Raw genomic sequence first — 17,586 nt, forward strand, 5'->3', positions numbered from 1 at the left:
TTTAGGTCATATTTATGCAGAAATATGGAAAATTCTAAAGGGTTCACAAACTTTCAAGCACCACTGTAAGTACTGACATGCAAGTTGAGTTGAATAGGGGAATGACAATTGTTGCCCTCTACAAAAACAAGGGAAGCAGGACAGACTCTGGAAATTATAGAGGAATATCTATTTTGTCCATCACAGGCAAAATTCTGGCTCACATTCTCCTGAACAGATTAATAACTGAAATTTCTGACGACTACCTACCCGAATCCCAATGTGGCTTCCGCCCAAGCCGGAGCACCACAGACATGATCTTTGTTGTAAGACAAGTCCAGGAAAAGTGTACTGTATCAAACAGAATATGGATCTATATGCTGTCTTCATTGATCTGACAAAAGCGTTTGATACATGGATCATACTTGGGAAACTTGGCTGCCTGAGAAAATTCACGAACCTAATCTGGCTCTTCCATGAAGACATGATGAGAGAAATACACTTAAATGGAGAAATGTTGGAGACTTTTGAGATCACCACCGGTGTTAAACAAGGATGCATGTTGGCCCCTGTGCTATTCAACTTGTTCTTCACCCAGGTACTTCTGTACATGCTTTGAGACCTAAACCAAGGAATATACATCAAGTACCACCTTGACGGTTCACTCTTTGACCTCAGACAACTCGGAGCAAGCATCAAAATTTGCAGGAGGCTGATTACTGAAGTGCTTTTTGCTGATGATCGTGCCCTGATGACCCATCATGAGGATCATCTCCAACTAATTGTGGACAGATTCTCTCTAGCATCCAAACTATTCAGGCTCGCCATCAGCCTTGGGAAAACAGAAGTGCTGTTGCAGCCTGCCCCAAACCAATCACCTGCTCAGCCTGACATCACAAATGATGGCACACAACTCAATAATGTTGAAAGTTTCAAGTACCTAGGCAGCACCATATCCAATGACTGATGACTCAACAAAGAAATCACTGCAGGAATTCAGAAACCAGCCAAGCAATGGGTAGACTTTGGATAAAAGTCATGCAACAGAAGGGAATCCGCCTTGCCACCAAACTGAAGAAGAAGAAGAACAACAACAACAGCTTTATTCATCACATGCTTGTGAAATTCCTCTCTGCATTTAACCCATCTGAAGCAGTGAACACACACATGCGCACACACACGTGAGCAATGAACACACACATACCCAGAGCAGTGGGCAGCCATGCTAACAGTGCCCGGGGAGCAGTTGGGAGTTAGGTGCCTCGCTCAAGGGCACCTTAGCCAAAGGCTGTCCCATATTAACCCAATCGCATGTCTTTGAAGGTATACAATGCAGCTGTTCTCTCATCATTACTGTATGGATGCAAGACATGGATCCTCTACCAATGACACCTCAAGTGCCTGGAACAGTTCCACACTTGATCTCAGATACCCCTTTTCTACCAAATCAGTTCCAAGGCTGGTTTGGGGCCAGTGCTGGTGCTGGTTCACAACTCATTCAATTTGCGAGCCAGCTGAGAACCAGTTTGCTTTTCCATAGCTCGCGGTGCTAAGGGAAGACACGTCATTACGTCGCTGTATACGTCAGTTACGTCGTTGTATACGTCATTACGTCACTGTATACGTCAGTTACGTAGCTATGTTTGCATAAACCTTGCCGCAAATATCGAAGCAAAAACAACACGGAAGAAGCAGCAGCAACAACAATAAAAATAATAATGGATGACTTCGCGTTTGTACAGCTGCTGCTTCTCGTCGCTTAAAAATAGCGATCTTTCGCGGTCTTGTTATTGCTGTTGGTCTTAACAACTCCGCCCCCCCACTGATGTAAGCGGTTCTTTCCTCTGGCCCAGCAGAGAGTTGGTGCTAGCCTGGAACCGGTTTTTCTGGCCCAGAGCCAGTTCTTTGTCAGTGGAAACAGAAAACCCGGTTCCAAACTAAGCACTGGCCCCGAACCAGCCCTGGAACTTCTTTGGTGGAAAAGGGGCATTAGATCAGTCATGCGTGTTCACTGGAAAGATCACATCACAAACCTCAAAGTCCTAAAAACAGCCAATATAATGAGTATAGAATCAAAAATCCTGAAGATGCAACTCTGTTGGTCTGGCCATATTATCTGAATGAAAGAACACAGAATCCCCAGACAGCTCTTCTATGGTGAACTGGCTCAAGGAAAACGGAAGACAGGATAACCAAGGAAAAGATGCAAGGACAATCTGAAAGCTCATCTGACCTGGACAAACCTCAATCCAACTCAGCTGGAGGCGGCAGCTGCTGACTGCAGTGGGTGGCCCACCATCAGCAAAGCAGCTGTCAATAAATTTGAAGAAGGCCGATGCCAAAGAGGCAATGGGGTGAGAGAGAGCCAACATGGTAGAGCAGCTGACCTGAACTACCTGAATAGACCTCCTTGCCCTGTATGCAGCTAGATATGTGCATCAGACTTTGGCCTCAGAAGCCGCATGTGTATCCACCGCGTGCACACCCCCACCCACCCCCGAGACACACTATTTGCACAACAGAAGTCTTCCTTGGCACCCGAATGACAACCAAGGAATATTTAATGAACACTATTTAGCAGATCAAGTGAAATTATTTTGACTTGGAGAAAGTGGAATTTTGTGTAATTTATTTGATTTCCCAATCCAATTCCATTTCCATTCTGCTGCATGCCATTCTAATTGCAATTCACCATGCATTCTCAATTCAACTTATGAATGGCCCTGAACCTGTTTGAGGTCAGGGCTGTGTGCAGGACGTTTGAGTTCTTCCACTCCAGTTTTGGCAAACCATGTGTTCATGGACCTATTGCACACTTTGTGCATTGTCATGCTGGAACAGGTTTGGGTTCCTTAATTCCAGTGAAAGAATACTGTAATGCTCCAGCATACAAAGACATTCTATATGATTGGGTGCTTACACATAAAAGTTTGAGGAAGGCCCAGATATGGGTGTGAGGGTTGGGTGTCCCCAAACTTATAGTTTCATATAGTGTATATTAAACTTATTGTCCATTTTGTATGAGGTTTAAAAGTAATTAGCCATAAAATTGCCTTTCCCTCCAATCAGAGAAAGTCCAGGAGGAGATTGAATGTGTTATTGGACAGACACGTTTCCCCACTATGGCAGACAAAGCCAACTTGCCCTACACCAATGCTGTCCTTCATGAAGTGCAGAGGAAAGGTGATATTGTCCCACTGAATATGGCCAGGGTGGCCACAAAAGACACTACACTGGGGGGATATTTGGTACCAAAGGTAAGGAGGAATGCATTTTGGTAGTCAAACTCAAAGTGTCATTCGTTTATCTTCTGTAACTGCTTTAGCCTGGTCAAGGTTGCAAGAGATCCAAAGCCTATCCCAAGAACACTGGGCACAAGGCTGGAAAATTCATTCCAAATGGAATGCCAGTCTATAGCATGGCAAAATCAAAGATTTTATCTAAAATATAGAGGAAAATGTTATACTGATTATTTATAGTAAAGTTAATTAAACTGACACTAAAATATACTTCTTCAGTTAATAACCTCCAATATTTTATACCTATTTTTGATTATTTCTCTCTTGTTTATAGGGAACTGTAATGATTACCAACCTATCTTCTGTGCTGCATGATAAAAATGAGTGGGAAACACCAGATACTTTCAACCCAGAGCACTTTCTGGATTCAGAGGGCCAATTCCGCAGTAGAGATGCATTCCTTCCATTCTCTGCAGGTACAGTGAAATAGTTATCTATATGCATTGTTAAAACCTCTGAGGCCCTCATTTACCAAATTAAACTGTTGAAATTTAAATAGTCATGATCTTTATATGTCTGTGCCTTGTAGGTAAGAGGATGTGTCCTGGCGAGTACCTGGCTCGTGTGGAACTGTTCCTTTTCTTCACCTGCCTCCTGCAGAAATTTACATTTAACCCTCCACCTGGAGAAGAGCCCAGTGTGGACAGTCAGCTCGGCTTTACTAAGATCCCCATGCCATATAAGTTGTGCGCCTCCCAACGATGAAGTCACGGACAGATTTCTAGGCACACCTGAAAACATGGTTAGTGTTTAACAAACACGTATGAAATCAAAGTAGTTGATATAGAACTTTATCAAGTTACTTATATCCAGTAGGTGTCTTTGAAGGAAGTTTTAAATTGAACTTAAAAACCCCAATTCCATAAAAGGTGGAATACTGTGTAAAATGTAAATAAAAAAAGAATGCAATGATCTGCTAATCATGGAAACCCTATATGTTATTGAAAATAGTACAAAGACGACATATCAAATGTTGAAAATGAGAAATTTTGGTTTTTTTGAAAAATATATGCTCATTTTGATTTTGTTGTCAGCAACACATTTCAAGAAAGTTGGGACAGGGGCATGTTTACCATTGTGTTCCACCACCTCTACTTTTCACACTCTGTAAACATTTGGGAACTAAAGAGACCAATTGCTATAGTTTTAAAAGAGAAATGTTGTCCCATTCTTGCCTGATATACAATTTCAGTTGCTCAACAGTTCGGGGTCTCCTTTGTCTTATTTTGCACTTCATAATGCGCTAAATGTTTTAAATGCCCACTGCTCTGGGTGTGTGTGCGTGTGTTCACTGCTTCAGATGGGTTAAATGCAGAGGATGAATTTCACTGTGCTTGAATTGTGCATGTGACGAATAAAGGTTTTTAAAAAAAATGGGAGACAGGTCTGGACTGCAGGCAGGCCAGTTTAGCACCCGGACTCTTTTACTATGGAGCCATGCAGTTTTAATATGTGCAGAAAGCGGTTTGGCATTGTCTTGCTGAAAGAAGGAAGGCTTTCCCTGAAAAAGATTTTGTCTGGATGGCAGCATGTTGCTCTGAAACATGTATATATCATTCAGCATTAATGATGCCTTCCCAAATGTACAAGCTACCCATGTCATGTGCATTTATACACCCTGATACCATCACAGGTGCTGACTATTGAACTGTGTACTGATAACAAACTGGATGGTCCCCTTCCTCTTTAGCCTGGAGGACATGGTGCCCATGATTTCTAAAAAGAATTTCTAATTTTGATTCATCAGAACTTGCAGCAATTTTCCACTTTGCCTCAGTCCAAAAGAGCTCAGGCCCAGAGAAGGTGGCGGTGTTTCTGGATATTGTTTATATCTGGTTTTAATTTGAATGTGTGGATGCAGTAATTAACTGTTTTCACAGACCATAGTTTTCTGAAGTGTTCCTGAGCCCATACAATGATTTCCAATATAGACATGTGTCTGCTTTTAATGCAGTGTCGCCTGAGGGCCTGAAGATCACAGGCATCCAATGTCCGTTTTCAGCCTTGTTTCTTGCATACAGAAATTTCTCCAGATTCTCTGAATCTTTTAATGATATTATGTACCATAGATGATGTGATCCCCAAATTCCTGTGCAGTTTTACATTGAGGAACATGATTCTTAAATTGTTGTACTGTTTGCCCACACAGTCTTTCACAGAGCGGTGAACCCCTCTCCATCTTTACTTCTGAGAGACTCAGCCTCTGGGATACTCTTTTTATACCCAATCATGTGACTGACCTGTTGCCAATTAACCAAATAATAATAATAATAATAATAATAATAATAATAATAATAATAATAATAATAATAATAATTATTATTATTATTATTATAGCATTACACAACCTTTTCAGTCTTTTGTTGCCCTTGTCTCAACTTTTCTGAAACGTGTTGCTGACATCAAATTCAAATGGAGCATATATTTTTTAAAAAAATAAATTTTCTCAGTTTCAACATTTGATATGTTGTCTTTGTACTATTTTCAATGAAATATAGGGTTTCAATGATTTGCAAATCTTCACAGTCTGTTTTTACTTGTTTTACACAGTGTCCCAGTTTGTTTGTTTGTTTGTTTGTTTTGGAATTGGGGCTATACTAAATGTTTTCAATGTGAGGCAGGTCTGGACTGCAGGTAAGCCAGTTTAGCACACAGACTGGCAATATTGGGCTTACAGCAATTTCTTTGAAATCTGTTTTTCTGTGGCAGAATGATTATACAACATAAATCTTTAATAAAAAAAAAGAATTTGGTGCACAAGTTTTAGATTATGTTGGATTTTCTGAAATCAACACAAGGCCAAAATTTCACATATAGACTGCATGCAGAACCCGAAAATTGTGCTTTTTTTTTGTGACCACTGTTTGGCAACTAAAAACATCTGATATACTGTATCTCATCTCATCTCATTATCTGTAGGCGCTTTATCCTGTTCTACAGGGATTTAGGTCTGGACTTTAACTGGGCCATTCTAATACATGAATATTCTTTGATCTAAACCATTCCATTGTAGCTCTGGCTGTATGTTTAGGGTCATTGTCTTGCTGGAAGGTGAATCTCCTTCCCAGTCTCAAGTCTTTTGCAGCCTCCAACAGGATTGCCCTGTATTTAGCTCCATCCATCTTCCCATCAACTCTGACCAGCTTCCCTGTCCCTGCTGAAGAAAAGCATCCCCATAGCATGATGCTGCCACCACCATGTTTCACAGTGGGGATGGTGTGTGCAGAGGAATGAACAGTGTTAGTTTTCCGCCACACATAGCGCTTTGCATTTAGGCCAAAAAGTTCAACTATGGTCTCATCTGACCAAAGCACCTTCTTCCACATGTTTGCTGTGTCCCCTACATGGCTTCTTATACCTGTCTTTCAACAATGGCTTTCTTCTTGCCACTCTTCCAAAAAGGCCAGATTTGTGGAGTGTACGACTTATACGGTAGTTGTCCTGTGCACAGATTCTCCCACCTGAGCTGTGGATTTCTGCAGCTCCTCCAGAGTGATCATGGGCCTCTTGGCTGCTTCTCTGACCAGTGCTCTCCTTGCTTGCTCTGTCAGTTTAGGTGGACGGCCATGTCTTGGTAGGTTTGCAGTTGTGCCATACTTTTTCCATTTTTGAATGATGGATTGAACAGTGCTTCTTGAGATGTTCAGAGCTTGGGATATTTTTTTTATAACCTAACCCTGCTTTAAACTTCTCCAGAACTTTATCCCTGACCTGTCTGGTGAGTTCTTTGGTCTTCATGATGCTGTTTGTTCTTCAGTGTTCTCTAACAAACCACTGAACAAGTGTATTTATGCTGAGAGTAAATTACACACATTAGGACTCTATTAACTAATTAGATGACTTCTGAAGGCAATTAATTGCACTGGATTGTATTTAGAGGTATCAGAGTACAGGGGGCTGAATACTAATGCACACCACATTTTTCAGATTTTTATTTGTTTAAAATTTTGAAGACCATTTATCATTTTCGTTTCACTTCACAATTATGTGCTACTCTGTGTTGGTCTATCACATAATATCTCAATAAAAAACTTTTAAGTTCGTGGTTGTAAGGTGGAAAAATGTGAAAAAGTTCAAGGGGTATGAATACTGTTAGTTTTTTCTTTTTTATCAGACATCTAATTTTTTAGGTTTGTTTACCTGACATGTTTCGACGTACGACTGTCGTCTTCCTCAGAGTGTCACCGGATGTTATTGGTGACGCATCTTTTATCAGCTGATGTTTCCGAAGGCGTGGCCTTCCTGTCTGGATTGACAGGTCGGTCACGCCTTCTACTGTCAGTTCGTCCCCTGCAAGATGGCACTCCAGGTATGGGAGAGCATGTATGCTCCCTCATCTCGGTTGATGGTCCTCGGGCTTCGCTTACGGATCTCTATGGCCTCCCTGATCCAGCGCTGATGTTTATTATCTTCTGTGCGGATGACTCTGGCATTCCCCCAGTCCATAATATGATTTTCCCTTTTGCAATGATCTGTTATGGCTGACTTATAATTTTCCTGTTGTGCCTTTTCTTTTATTGTTCGGGTTTGTCTTGTAGCTGTCTCCTTTTCGCACCATACAGGTAGTACAAGACAAATTAAAAACAGATAGAACGCTCAAGAAACGCACAAACCTCACGGTACAAGACATCACTCAGCTCCTTCAATTCATCGCCACATCCACATACTTTCAGTTCAGGAACACAATTTACAGACAAAAGGAAGGGTTTGCCATGGGAGACCCACTATCAGCCATCATGTGCGGCTTTTTCATGGAAGACCTGGAGCAGAAAGCACTCACTACAATACCAGCGGAATACAGGCCAACACTCTGGAAACGGTATGTGGACGACATATTGGAAAAAGTAAAGAGGGGACACAATCAACAACTTACCGACCATCTCAATACTATAGACAATACCGGCAATATAAAATTTACACATGAAGAGGAAACGGAGCAGTCAATAGCATTTTTGGACTTAAAAATACATCATACAGAAGAGGGGGATATCAAAATAAAAGTACACAGGAAACCCACACACACCGACCAATATTTAAACTGGACTTCCGAACACCCTATAATGCACAAAATATCCGTAGTTAGAACATTGCATGAACGTGCAGCAATAATTACAGATCCACAGGACAAAGAACAGGAGGAACAACATATACAACACGCACTGAAGGCATGTCAATATCCACAGTGGGCAATATCCAAAGGGGCGGAACAGGTCAAAAACAACAAAACACAGAAGAAAGAGAAAAAACAAACCAACAAACAAGAACACAGGGGAGTAGTGACATTACCATACATCAGAGGAATAACAGAGCGCATTCAAAGAGCAATGAGGAAATACAACATTAACACACCTGTCAAACCACACACAACACTCCGTCAGATCCTGGTTCATCCCAAAGATAGAATACATCCGGAAAATAAATGCAACACCATAATGAGATTCCATGCCAATTATGCAATAAAACTTACATTGGGGAGACAGGAAGGAGTTTCAACACAAGAAAAAATGAACATAAGAAAGAGTGCGAAAAGGAGACAGCTACAAGACAAACCCGAACAATAAAAGAAAAGGCACAACAGGAAAATTATAAGTCAGCCATAACAGATCATTGCAAAAGGGAAAATCATATTATGGACTGGGGGAATGCCAGAGTCATCCGCACAGAAGATAATAAACATCAGCGCTGGATCAGGGAGGCCATAGAGATCCGTAAGCGAAGCCCGAGGACCATCAACCGAGATGAGGGAGCATACATGCTCTCCCATACCTGGAGTGCCATCTTGCAGGGGACGAACTGACAGTAGAAGGTGTGACCGACCTGTCAATCCAGACAGGAAGGCCACGCCTTCGGAAACATCAGCTGATAAAAGATGCGTCACCAATAACATCCAGTGACACTCTGAGGAAGACGACAGTCGTACATCGAAACATGTCAGGTAAACAAACCTAAAAAATCAGATGTCTGATAAAAAAGAAAAAACTAACAATATTCAATATAAGACATAATGAACGTAATCGAAAGGGTATGAATACTTTTTCAAGGCACTGTATATATAAAATATCAGGCATGTGATTTTTCCGTCTTTAGTCGGAATTCCGTCTTTTTCAACTACATAAAAACAAAAAAAAATATTTCCGTTTTTTAGCTTTTTTGCCGATCGTATATTCGTGTTAAAATCCCCACTCGTTCATTTTCTGATCCGTCTTTTATATTCAAGAAGGAAACAGTTACGCCTCCGTTGATTGGTTGAATGTCTGTTCCTTCTGACCAATCAGAGCCGCTGTTGTATACGAGGTCGCTTTTAGCGCCATTTGCAATTGTTGCAATATGTCTGTGCTTGAACGGAAAGATGCCTCTCGCGTCAAAGAAATTGATAAACATATCAAGAATAAGTTCCGATGGGACTGGTTGGAAAGAGAAATCGTTGATACTGTTGGAAAGAAGGAAGTTACCACTCTTTTTTGCGATTTCATTCGTAAAATTGACCACCCCGGTAAAGCATTGTGCACATGGTGTCAGGATACTATTGACTATGGAACACGAGGTTTCAAGGCATTGGAAGCTCACGCGAAGCAGCAAAAACACGTGAACAAGCTCGAAGAAAGGAAAACGAACTTTTCGATAGCGGGTGCATTTGGATGTCAACCGAAGGTGAACAAACCGTATGGACTTCATCCCTTGTTTACATCGACAGCCGTCGGTAGTATTGAGAGGAAAGACCCACCGAAACAACCCATCCCAGTTGCAGACAGGGTAGTTAATAACGAGGTGAGAGTTTACTTTATTAATTCATTTGTAAAAAGAAAATTATTGTATATTTTGGAAATGTAACTATTAACAGAAAATTATAGTACGAAATAACATTGTTGTCAAATGCATGTTTATGAAAGCTGCAAGCATGTTTTTTGTTACAATTTTCAGTGTTGACTGTTGAATAACAAATATTTTATATTACAGAAATGTTGATTCATTTCAAAACATAAATAAGCGTGAATGGATTCGATTGACACATTTTCAATTTTTGCTTGCTTGCATTTGAGTCTGATAACATACAAGTTCAATGTCCATGAATGTTGTAGTTCTGAGTACTTGAAATTCCATTACTGTTGGGTAAAGATACACACCTAAGAGATGAAGGATAATATTTATGTGTACTGCACATTTGTTTTTTTGTAATACTTTACTACCCCTGAGGGAGTTCATTGTATAGTTTGTGATCATTTTTCCATGGTAATTTGCTTAAAAACCAGGAGCTTCGGGGGGCTTCGCCCCCCCTTGTCCCCCCACCAGGGCTCCGCCCTGGACCTGGCTGGGGGCCTGTGGCCCCCAGACCCCCAGCTATTTTTCAGTCTTTTTCACTTTGGTCAAATCACATGCCTGAAATATAGACACAAGCATTATACTGGGAAATATGCCACTCGCATTTTTCATATGAACTACATCCGGGACATTAAGGGAGATATTTTTCAGTGTCACTCGTGAGGAAATCGATGTATTGTTTTGATAAATTTACACACATTTTATTTGTGAATGTGTGTCTATAACAAACAAAATTATATGTTGGCTTGAAAATAGGAAGTTTATCTTCTCGTGTTGAAAAACTCACGTTTTTCATACAAAACACATCACGGAGCTGAGTGACATACCCGATATTTTATTCCGATGACGTCACGCCCAGTGTTTTCCTGCTGACTTGACGCATGTCGTCAAAATGGCCAACCAGTTCAAAATGAAAATTCTTTTGATTAACTTGGTTTTTTTGTTTTGTTTTTGTTTTGTGTGTGTGTCTCTATTTAATATAGAGAACATTAAATGGTGGGATGAAGATGTGAAGTTTATCTTCCTGTGTTGAAAATATTTTCACTGGTTCGCTTCACTCACTCATAATATATACATTCACCACTCGAAGATAAACTGCATATAAACTTCATATTTTCACACAACCATGTAATATCATATAAGTACCAGCCAAAAGTTTGGACACATCTAATCCAATGGTTTTTACACATAAGCACCATGGTGCTTGAAAGTTTGCAAACCCCTTTGGAATTTCTATATTTCTGCATAAATATGATCTAAAACCATCAGATTTTCACACAAGTCCTAAAAATAGACTAGACTAGAAAAGCACTCGGAGAGCGCAGACCTCCGCCAAGAATCCTTTAAAAAAATCCAGGATCCAGAAGGTGATCCAGATCACTGCCAAAATTTAATGGATTGTTACTTGTGCCCAGTCACATCTCTGGAAAAAATTTCAGAGCAATCCGTTCATACCTTTTTCTGTAGTGTTGCTAACAGACAAACCAACAAGCAAACAAACGCCACCGAAAACATAATCTCCTTGGCGGAGGTAAAAAGCACTCGGAGAGCACAGACCTCCATCAAGAATCTTTTAAAAAATTCCAGGATCCAGACCACTGGCAAATTTTTTTTTTTTTTAAAGATTTTTTGGGGGGCTTTTTTCACCTTTATTATTGGATAGGACAGTGTAGAGACAGGAAATGAGCGGGAGAGAGAGATGGGGAGGGATCGGGAAATTACTTCGGGCTGGAATCGAACCCGGGTCGCCGGATTTATGGTATGGTGCCTTATCCACCTGAGCCACGATGCCCCCCACTGCCAAAATTTAATGGATTGTTACTTGTGCCCAGCCACACCTCTGGAAAAAAATTTCAGAGCGATCTGTTCATAACTTTTTCCGTAATGTTGCTAACAGACAAACAAACAAACCAACGCTACCGAAAACATAACCTCCTTGGCGGAGGTAATAAAGAGAACCCAATTAAACAAATGAGAATATTACTCTTGGTGATTTATTTATTAAGGAAAATTATATAATATTACATGTGAGTATAAGTGGCAACAGTATGTGAATCTTTGCTTTCTGTATCTGGTATGACCGCCTTGTGCAGACTATTACACTATAACTTCAATTAGGCATTTGCAGTAACTGTTAATCAGTCCTGCATATCAGCTTGGAGGAATCTTAGCTCTGTACAGAACAACTTCAACCCTGGGATGTTGGTGGGTTTCCTCACATTAACTGCCCACACATCATTTCTCTTGGATTGAGGTCAGACTGGATAAAAGTAAGACTTTGACTTGGCTATTCCAAAAGGATTAACTTTATTCTTCTTTAACCATTCTTTGGTAGAACAACTTGCGTGCTTAGGGTCGTTGTCTTGCTGCATGACCCAGTTTCTCCTGAGATTCAGTTCACAGACAGATGTCCAGTTCACAGACAGATGTCCTGACATTTTCCTTTAGAATTCACCGGAATCATTCAGAATTCCATTTTGATGCCCTGACCTAGATGCAGTAACAGAGGGCCAAACTCTGATACTACTGCCACCATGTTTCACAGATAAGGTTCTTATGCTAGAAGGTAGTGTATTCCTTTCTTCAAACATAATGCTTTACATTTAAACCAAAAAGTTATATTTTGGCCTCCTCCAACCACAAAGTTTTTCCAAAACCCTTCTGGCTTGTCCCTGTGATCTTTAGCAAACTGTAGTTGGCAGCAATGTTCTTTTTGGAAAGCAGTAGCTTCCCCCTCACAACCCTGCCATGCACACCATTGTTGTTCAGTGTCCTGATGGTGGGCACATGAACATTAACATTGGCCAATGTGAGAGAGGCCTTTAATTGCTTCGAAGTTACCCTGAGCTCCTCTGTGACCTTGCAGACTATTACACGCCTTGCTTTAGGAGTGATCTTTGTTGGTCAGCCAGTCATGGAGAGGGTAACAATGGCCTTGAATTTCTGTCGGACTGTGAATTGGTGGAGTCCAAACTTTTTAGACACTATAATCTTTTCCAGCCTGTGAGCATCAACAACTCTTTTTCTGAAGTCCTCAGGAAGCGCCTTTGTTCATGCCATGAAACACTTCTTAAAACATATGTTGTGAAGATCAGACTTTGACTTTGTTGTGACTATCTGATGATGGTTCAAGTCAGATTTGTGCAGAAATATAGACAATTCTAAAGTGCTCATAAAATTAAGCACCACTGTACAGTGTCCTTTAATATTATCCCCCCCCCCTTTGTATGAAAATGAGCAAAGATTAATACGGGGGGAAAAAGAACACAAGCAATTACTGTTGTACGGATGGACTGCCATGCCCGTAACCATAGTAACCATTTATGAACACACCAATTCCTGTACTCGATGCCATGTTCTATCTCCGCCCATTCTTCTGACTCCCTGTAATGGTATTGGATACAGAGATGATACCGGATACCAAATACAGTGATGTCACAACTGTGCTTTAAACTCGCGGCGGAATTGAAATTCTTTCTCTCTGGCGGTGGGTTTCCACGCATGAAAGAGAGACATCATGCATCGGTGCTACAGAAGGACAGAGGACAAAGAACGAGCTATTGATACCAGACCTTTAGCCAAAGTTCAATGTATTTGACCTTCGCAGAGTTGTAATAATAACTGAACTGATTAGTTACTGCAGCCCATGCAGTATTTCAAAGAGAAAAGGTGACCAGATCCCTTTCTCAGTGTCCTCGAACTACAAATAAGATTCCTTCCAGATCATCGGACGGCCAACAGAACACTGAAGCTCTTCAGCTGACGAGCTGTAAAAGTGGAAGGAACAGGACTGCTTTCTCACGGGACCTGCGCGTCGCGCTGCCTTCAAATAACAGAAGATGCACTTTCTATCGCTAACAAGAGCGATCTCAAGTAAGGCTGGCATCTGGGCAATTGTTAGTCTTAGTTGTGGCTAGTTAATGTGAAGAGTGTTGTTCATTTGAATTCATTTATGGTTTAAATGTACGCATTTTGATTCACATGAAAGTCGGTCTTAGACCGCGTGTTGTTTGATTTACTTTGTTTACTATCTGTATTTAGTTAGATCGTTCATGCTCTCTTTCTTTTTAACTCCCTCCATTGCACTCCACTCCTCAACATTGGGATTTCAGGAGTAGCTAAGGGTTAAGTAGAAGTTTGGGTTTAAGGCCTAGCCAAGACTAGTTTAAACTACAGATTCCCTTGTTTCTTCTTTTTTTAACTCTCCTTGTTGACCATCTCCCCTCTAGGCGGTGCCTGGCACAGGGCTCACGCATTCCATTCGCATTCCATACACACACACACACACCCAAACACGTGATTCCCCTATCACATTTTAACATCCACTCGCCCCTACACTGTAACACTGGCATATAGCTTATTACTTCTGATCACCATTAGTGCCTTAATTATCATATACATTACTGATTCTTATTTGTATACATTGTATCATCATTTATATTGAATTATTCCTTGGCTGCTACTGTTGCTATATCTGATCAGTATTAGTTGGTTAATTCATGTCAGCTATTTCAATAAATGGTATCTTTGGAATAAACTGTGTCCTGTTTATTGCTACAACACCCACTGAATGCCAACCTCTGCCGAGTAAGTATTCTAATTGCCTTCACCCATTTGGTTGTTATATGAATGTTATAGATCTAGAGTAAACATATTACATTAGAGCTACAATACTCAACTAGACTGCATTTCCACAGAGAAAATGCAAAGTGTGCTTGCTGAGCTGTAGCAGAACAGCTATCATGCTAGCATGCTAAAAGCTAGCATACCAACATGCTAACAGTTAGCATACTAATGTTAATGCTAACATGCTAATAGATAACATGCTATTTGTTAAAATTCTAACACTTTAAGGCTAATATGTTGACAGTTATCATACTAACAGCCTAACATGCTAATGGCTAGTATGTTAACTTTTAGCATGCTAACACGCAGAGGGTGACATGCTAACAGCTAACATGCTAACAGTTAACATGCTAACATGCTCAGGCGAACTCGCTAACAGCAAACATGCGAACTCTGCATGCTGCCCTGCTAATCCTAACATGTTAACAGCTCTCATGATAACATGCTAGCACGGGCGACTGCTCTAAGACAACGAGGGAGGCTCAGCCTCCTCTAAAAATGATGAACATTGTGTAGGATGAATTGCGCTAGGCTTATGTTATAGCTGACCTTATAACATTGCTATTTCAGATCCAGGATCATAGAAATATATGTGCTCAACCCAACTACAGCGCAAAATCATTCCGTTATAACTTTCCCCAGTTCGCCTAATGTGTGCGTGAGTTTTTCCCCCTCGACAGCGCGATGCAGCGCAGCCTCAGTGGACTTCAATGGCATTTGGGAGCTATGCGCTTTTCAATCTCAAAATGCAAGACGATTATTGGACAAATACTGCGAAAACGCCCGCCCACGGAGTCTCACGGACTCCCAGCCTCAGTGGACTTCAATGGCATTTGGGAGCGATGCGCTTTTCAATCTCAAAATGCAAGACGGTTATTGGACAAATACTGCGAAAATGCCCGCCTATGGACTCCGAGCCTCACAGTGGGAGGGACATGGCAGTTTCCGCGAGGAGACTGGTGATTGGTGAAAGCGGCCGGATATTTTCTTTGATTGACAGCTCGTTTCAAATATAGACAGGCGGCGGTGAATTTCAGTTCAGTCCCATGCAGATTCGCGAGTGCTGTGGTGTATTGTAAGAGATCAGCTTACATTTTGATTTCATTCATTACATACGGTTTCTACCAGCTTTTTTAATTTGTATATATTTTCATTGTAAATAAAGTGTAAATATAGTGTTGTCAAGTTTGCTATCTTAGTTCCAGAAATTTTGTTTATTTGAGTGACTGAACTTGAACTTGAGGGGGCTAGTCAGCTAGTAAGAAAGCTGCGCACGGATGCCAAGCATTGCTGATTTAATTTTGGCGAAGCCATTTGCCAGTCTTCCTTTCGCGGAAAAAATTAAAATTAAAGAGCAGGGTAGACCAACGCCTCAAACTGACTTGGTGAAAAAGGTAGGGAATAATACTCGTTCCTTTCAGCTCTCCTGGTACGAGAAAGTGAATTGGCTAACAGCAAGTGACCCACATCAACAACAGTAAATAGGCTACTTCAGTAATATGTCATGGATGGACCAAAAATATAGAATCTATTTAAAATGTTTATGCTGAGTATATTATATTGGAATATATATTTTTCTGGATATGAATTAAACACAGCTACAATTTGGAAAACATTTTTAAACAAAAACACAGCCGAGAACATTTCACACTACAGACCTGGATTAAAAGTGAAGGGTTATCAAAATTGTCAATGAAACATTTCTCAGTCAAAATAAGTAAAATATAGGGAAAGTGTGTTGGAATTAAATGTGTGGCACCCAGCTCTATGTTTGGCTCCCCAAGGTCAGTGCTTGTGCCTATTCCGGAACACTCTGCTGTTATTGCTGAGGTTCCTGACAAAGAGCTGCTTTCAATAATGATCAGTTTTTAAACAACATGCCACAATTTTAAAATATAAAATATACAGCCCCCCAACACCACCATCATGTATATTGGACAGTAGGCTAATGGGCCAAAAGAACCTGTTATTTCACAGTTTGTGACCCTGCAACAATCAGCCAGATCAGAGGCAAGAGTATGGGCAAAATTGATGTTTTTTCTTTTTTCTTTTAAAATCTGGAAATATCGTAACCGACCAGCCTCCCCTGTTTGAAAGACTACCAGCCGCCACTGCATGCTAGCCCTGTGATGACCTGGCGACTTGTCCAGGGTGTACCCCGCCTTTCGCCCGTAGTCAGCTGGGATAGGCTCCAGCTTGCCTGCGACTCTGTAGAAGGATAAAGCGGCTAGAGATAATGAGATGAGAGATGAGATGATAACATGCTAATGGTGAACATGCTAACAACTCGCGAGCTAACAGCAGGCATGATATCGTAATGGGTAACATGCTAACAGCTAGCATGGTAACACGTGAATGCTTATATGCTAATTGCTATTGTGTGTGTGTGTGTGTGTGTGTGTGTGTGTGAAGTATTCCTAATAAAGTGGCCATTGAGTTGAAGTTGATTTGCTGTCAAAGTCTCAAATGAGCAGATCCTTGCCAAATGCATCATTACCTATGGGAGAAGGGAGGAATGACTCAGTCAAGCTTCCATTGATTAGCGGCAAAATGGAGAAAAATGGACGGATGAAAGGCAAGACAAAGACAAGTGCAGGTCAGAACCGAGATCATGTGTGTGATGGGTGATTTGGCCTGAGGTGCCATATGAAGTTTGGTGGATGTGTGGTGAAGTGTTACTGAGCAAAACTCCATTCATTTGAATGGGGCCAAAAATCAATGGAAGCCTATGGAGGTAAAAAGAGATGCGTGAAAACCACGGAAAAGACGAGTGCAGGTCTCAGATGAGGGGATGGATCTGTGCGGGGACTTGGCCTGAGGCATCAAGTGAAGTTTCTTGAAGTTTGGTCACTTGGTTAAAAAA

At 41.0% G+C, this 17,586-nt stretch overlaps 1 protein-coding gene across 1 annotated transcript in view; it reads left to right on the plus strand.

Moving 5' to 3' along the window:
- LOC132883641 (cytochrome P450 2J2-like) overlaps nucleotides 1–17,586 on the plus strand; it is a 50,847-nt gene that overhangs the window by 21,015 nt on the left and 12,246 nt on the right. The window contains exons 7-9 of the mRNA XM_060917519.1: nucleotides 3,049–3,236; nucleotides 3,553–3,694; nucleotides 3,808–4,020. Of these exons, the coding sequence (XP_060773502.1) occupies nucleotides 3,049–3,236; nucleotides 3,553–3,694; nucleotides 3,808–3,983 (506 nt within the window). The 3' untranslated portion in view covers nucleotides 3,984–4,020. The remainder of the gene's footprint in view (nucleotides 1–3,048; nucleotides 3,237–3,552; nucleotides 3,695–3,807; nucleotides 4,021–17,586) is intronic.

This window comes from Neoarius graeffei, chromosome 3 (genome assembly GCF_027579695.1).
Source record: "Neoarius graeffei isolate fNeoGra1 chromosome 3, fNeoGra1.pri, whole genome shotgun sequence".
Classification (NCBI taxonomy): Eukaryota; Metazoa; Chordata; class Actinopteri; order Siluriformes; family Ariidae; genus Neoarius; species Neoarius graeffei.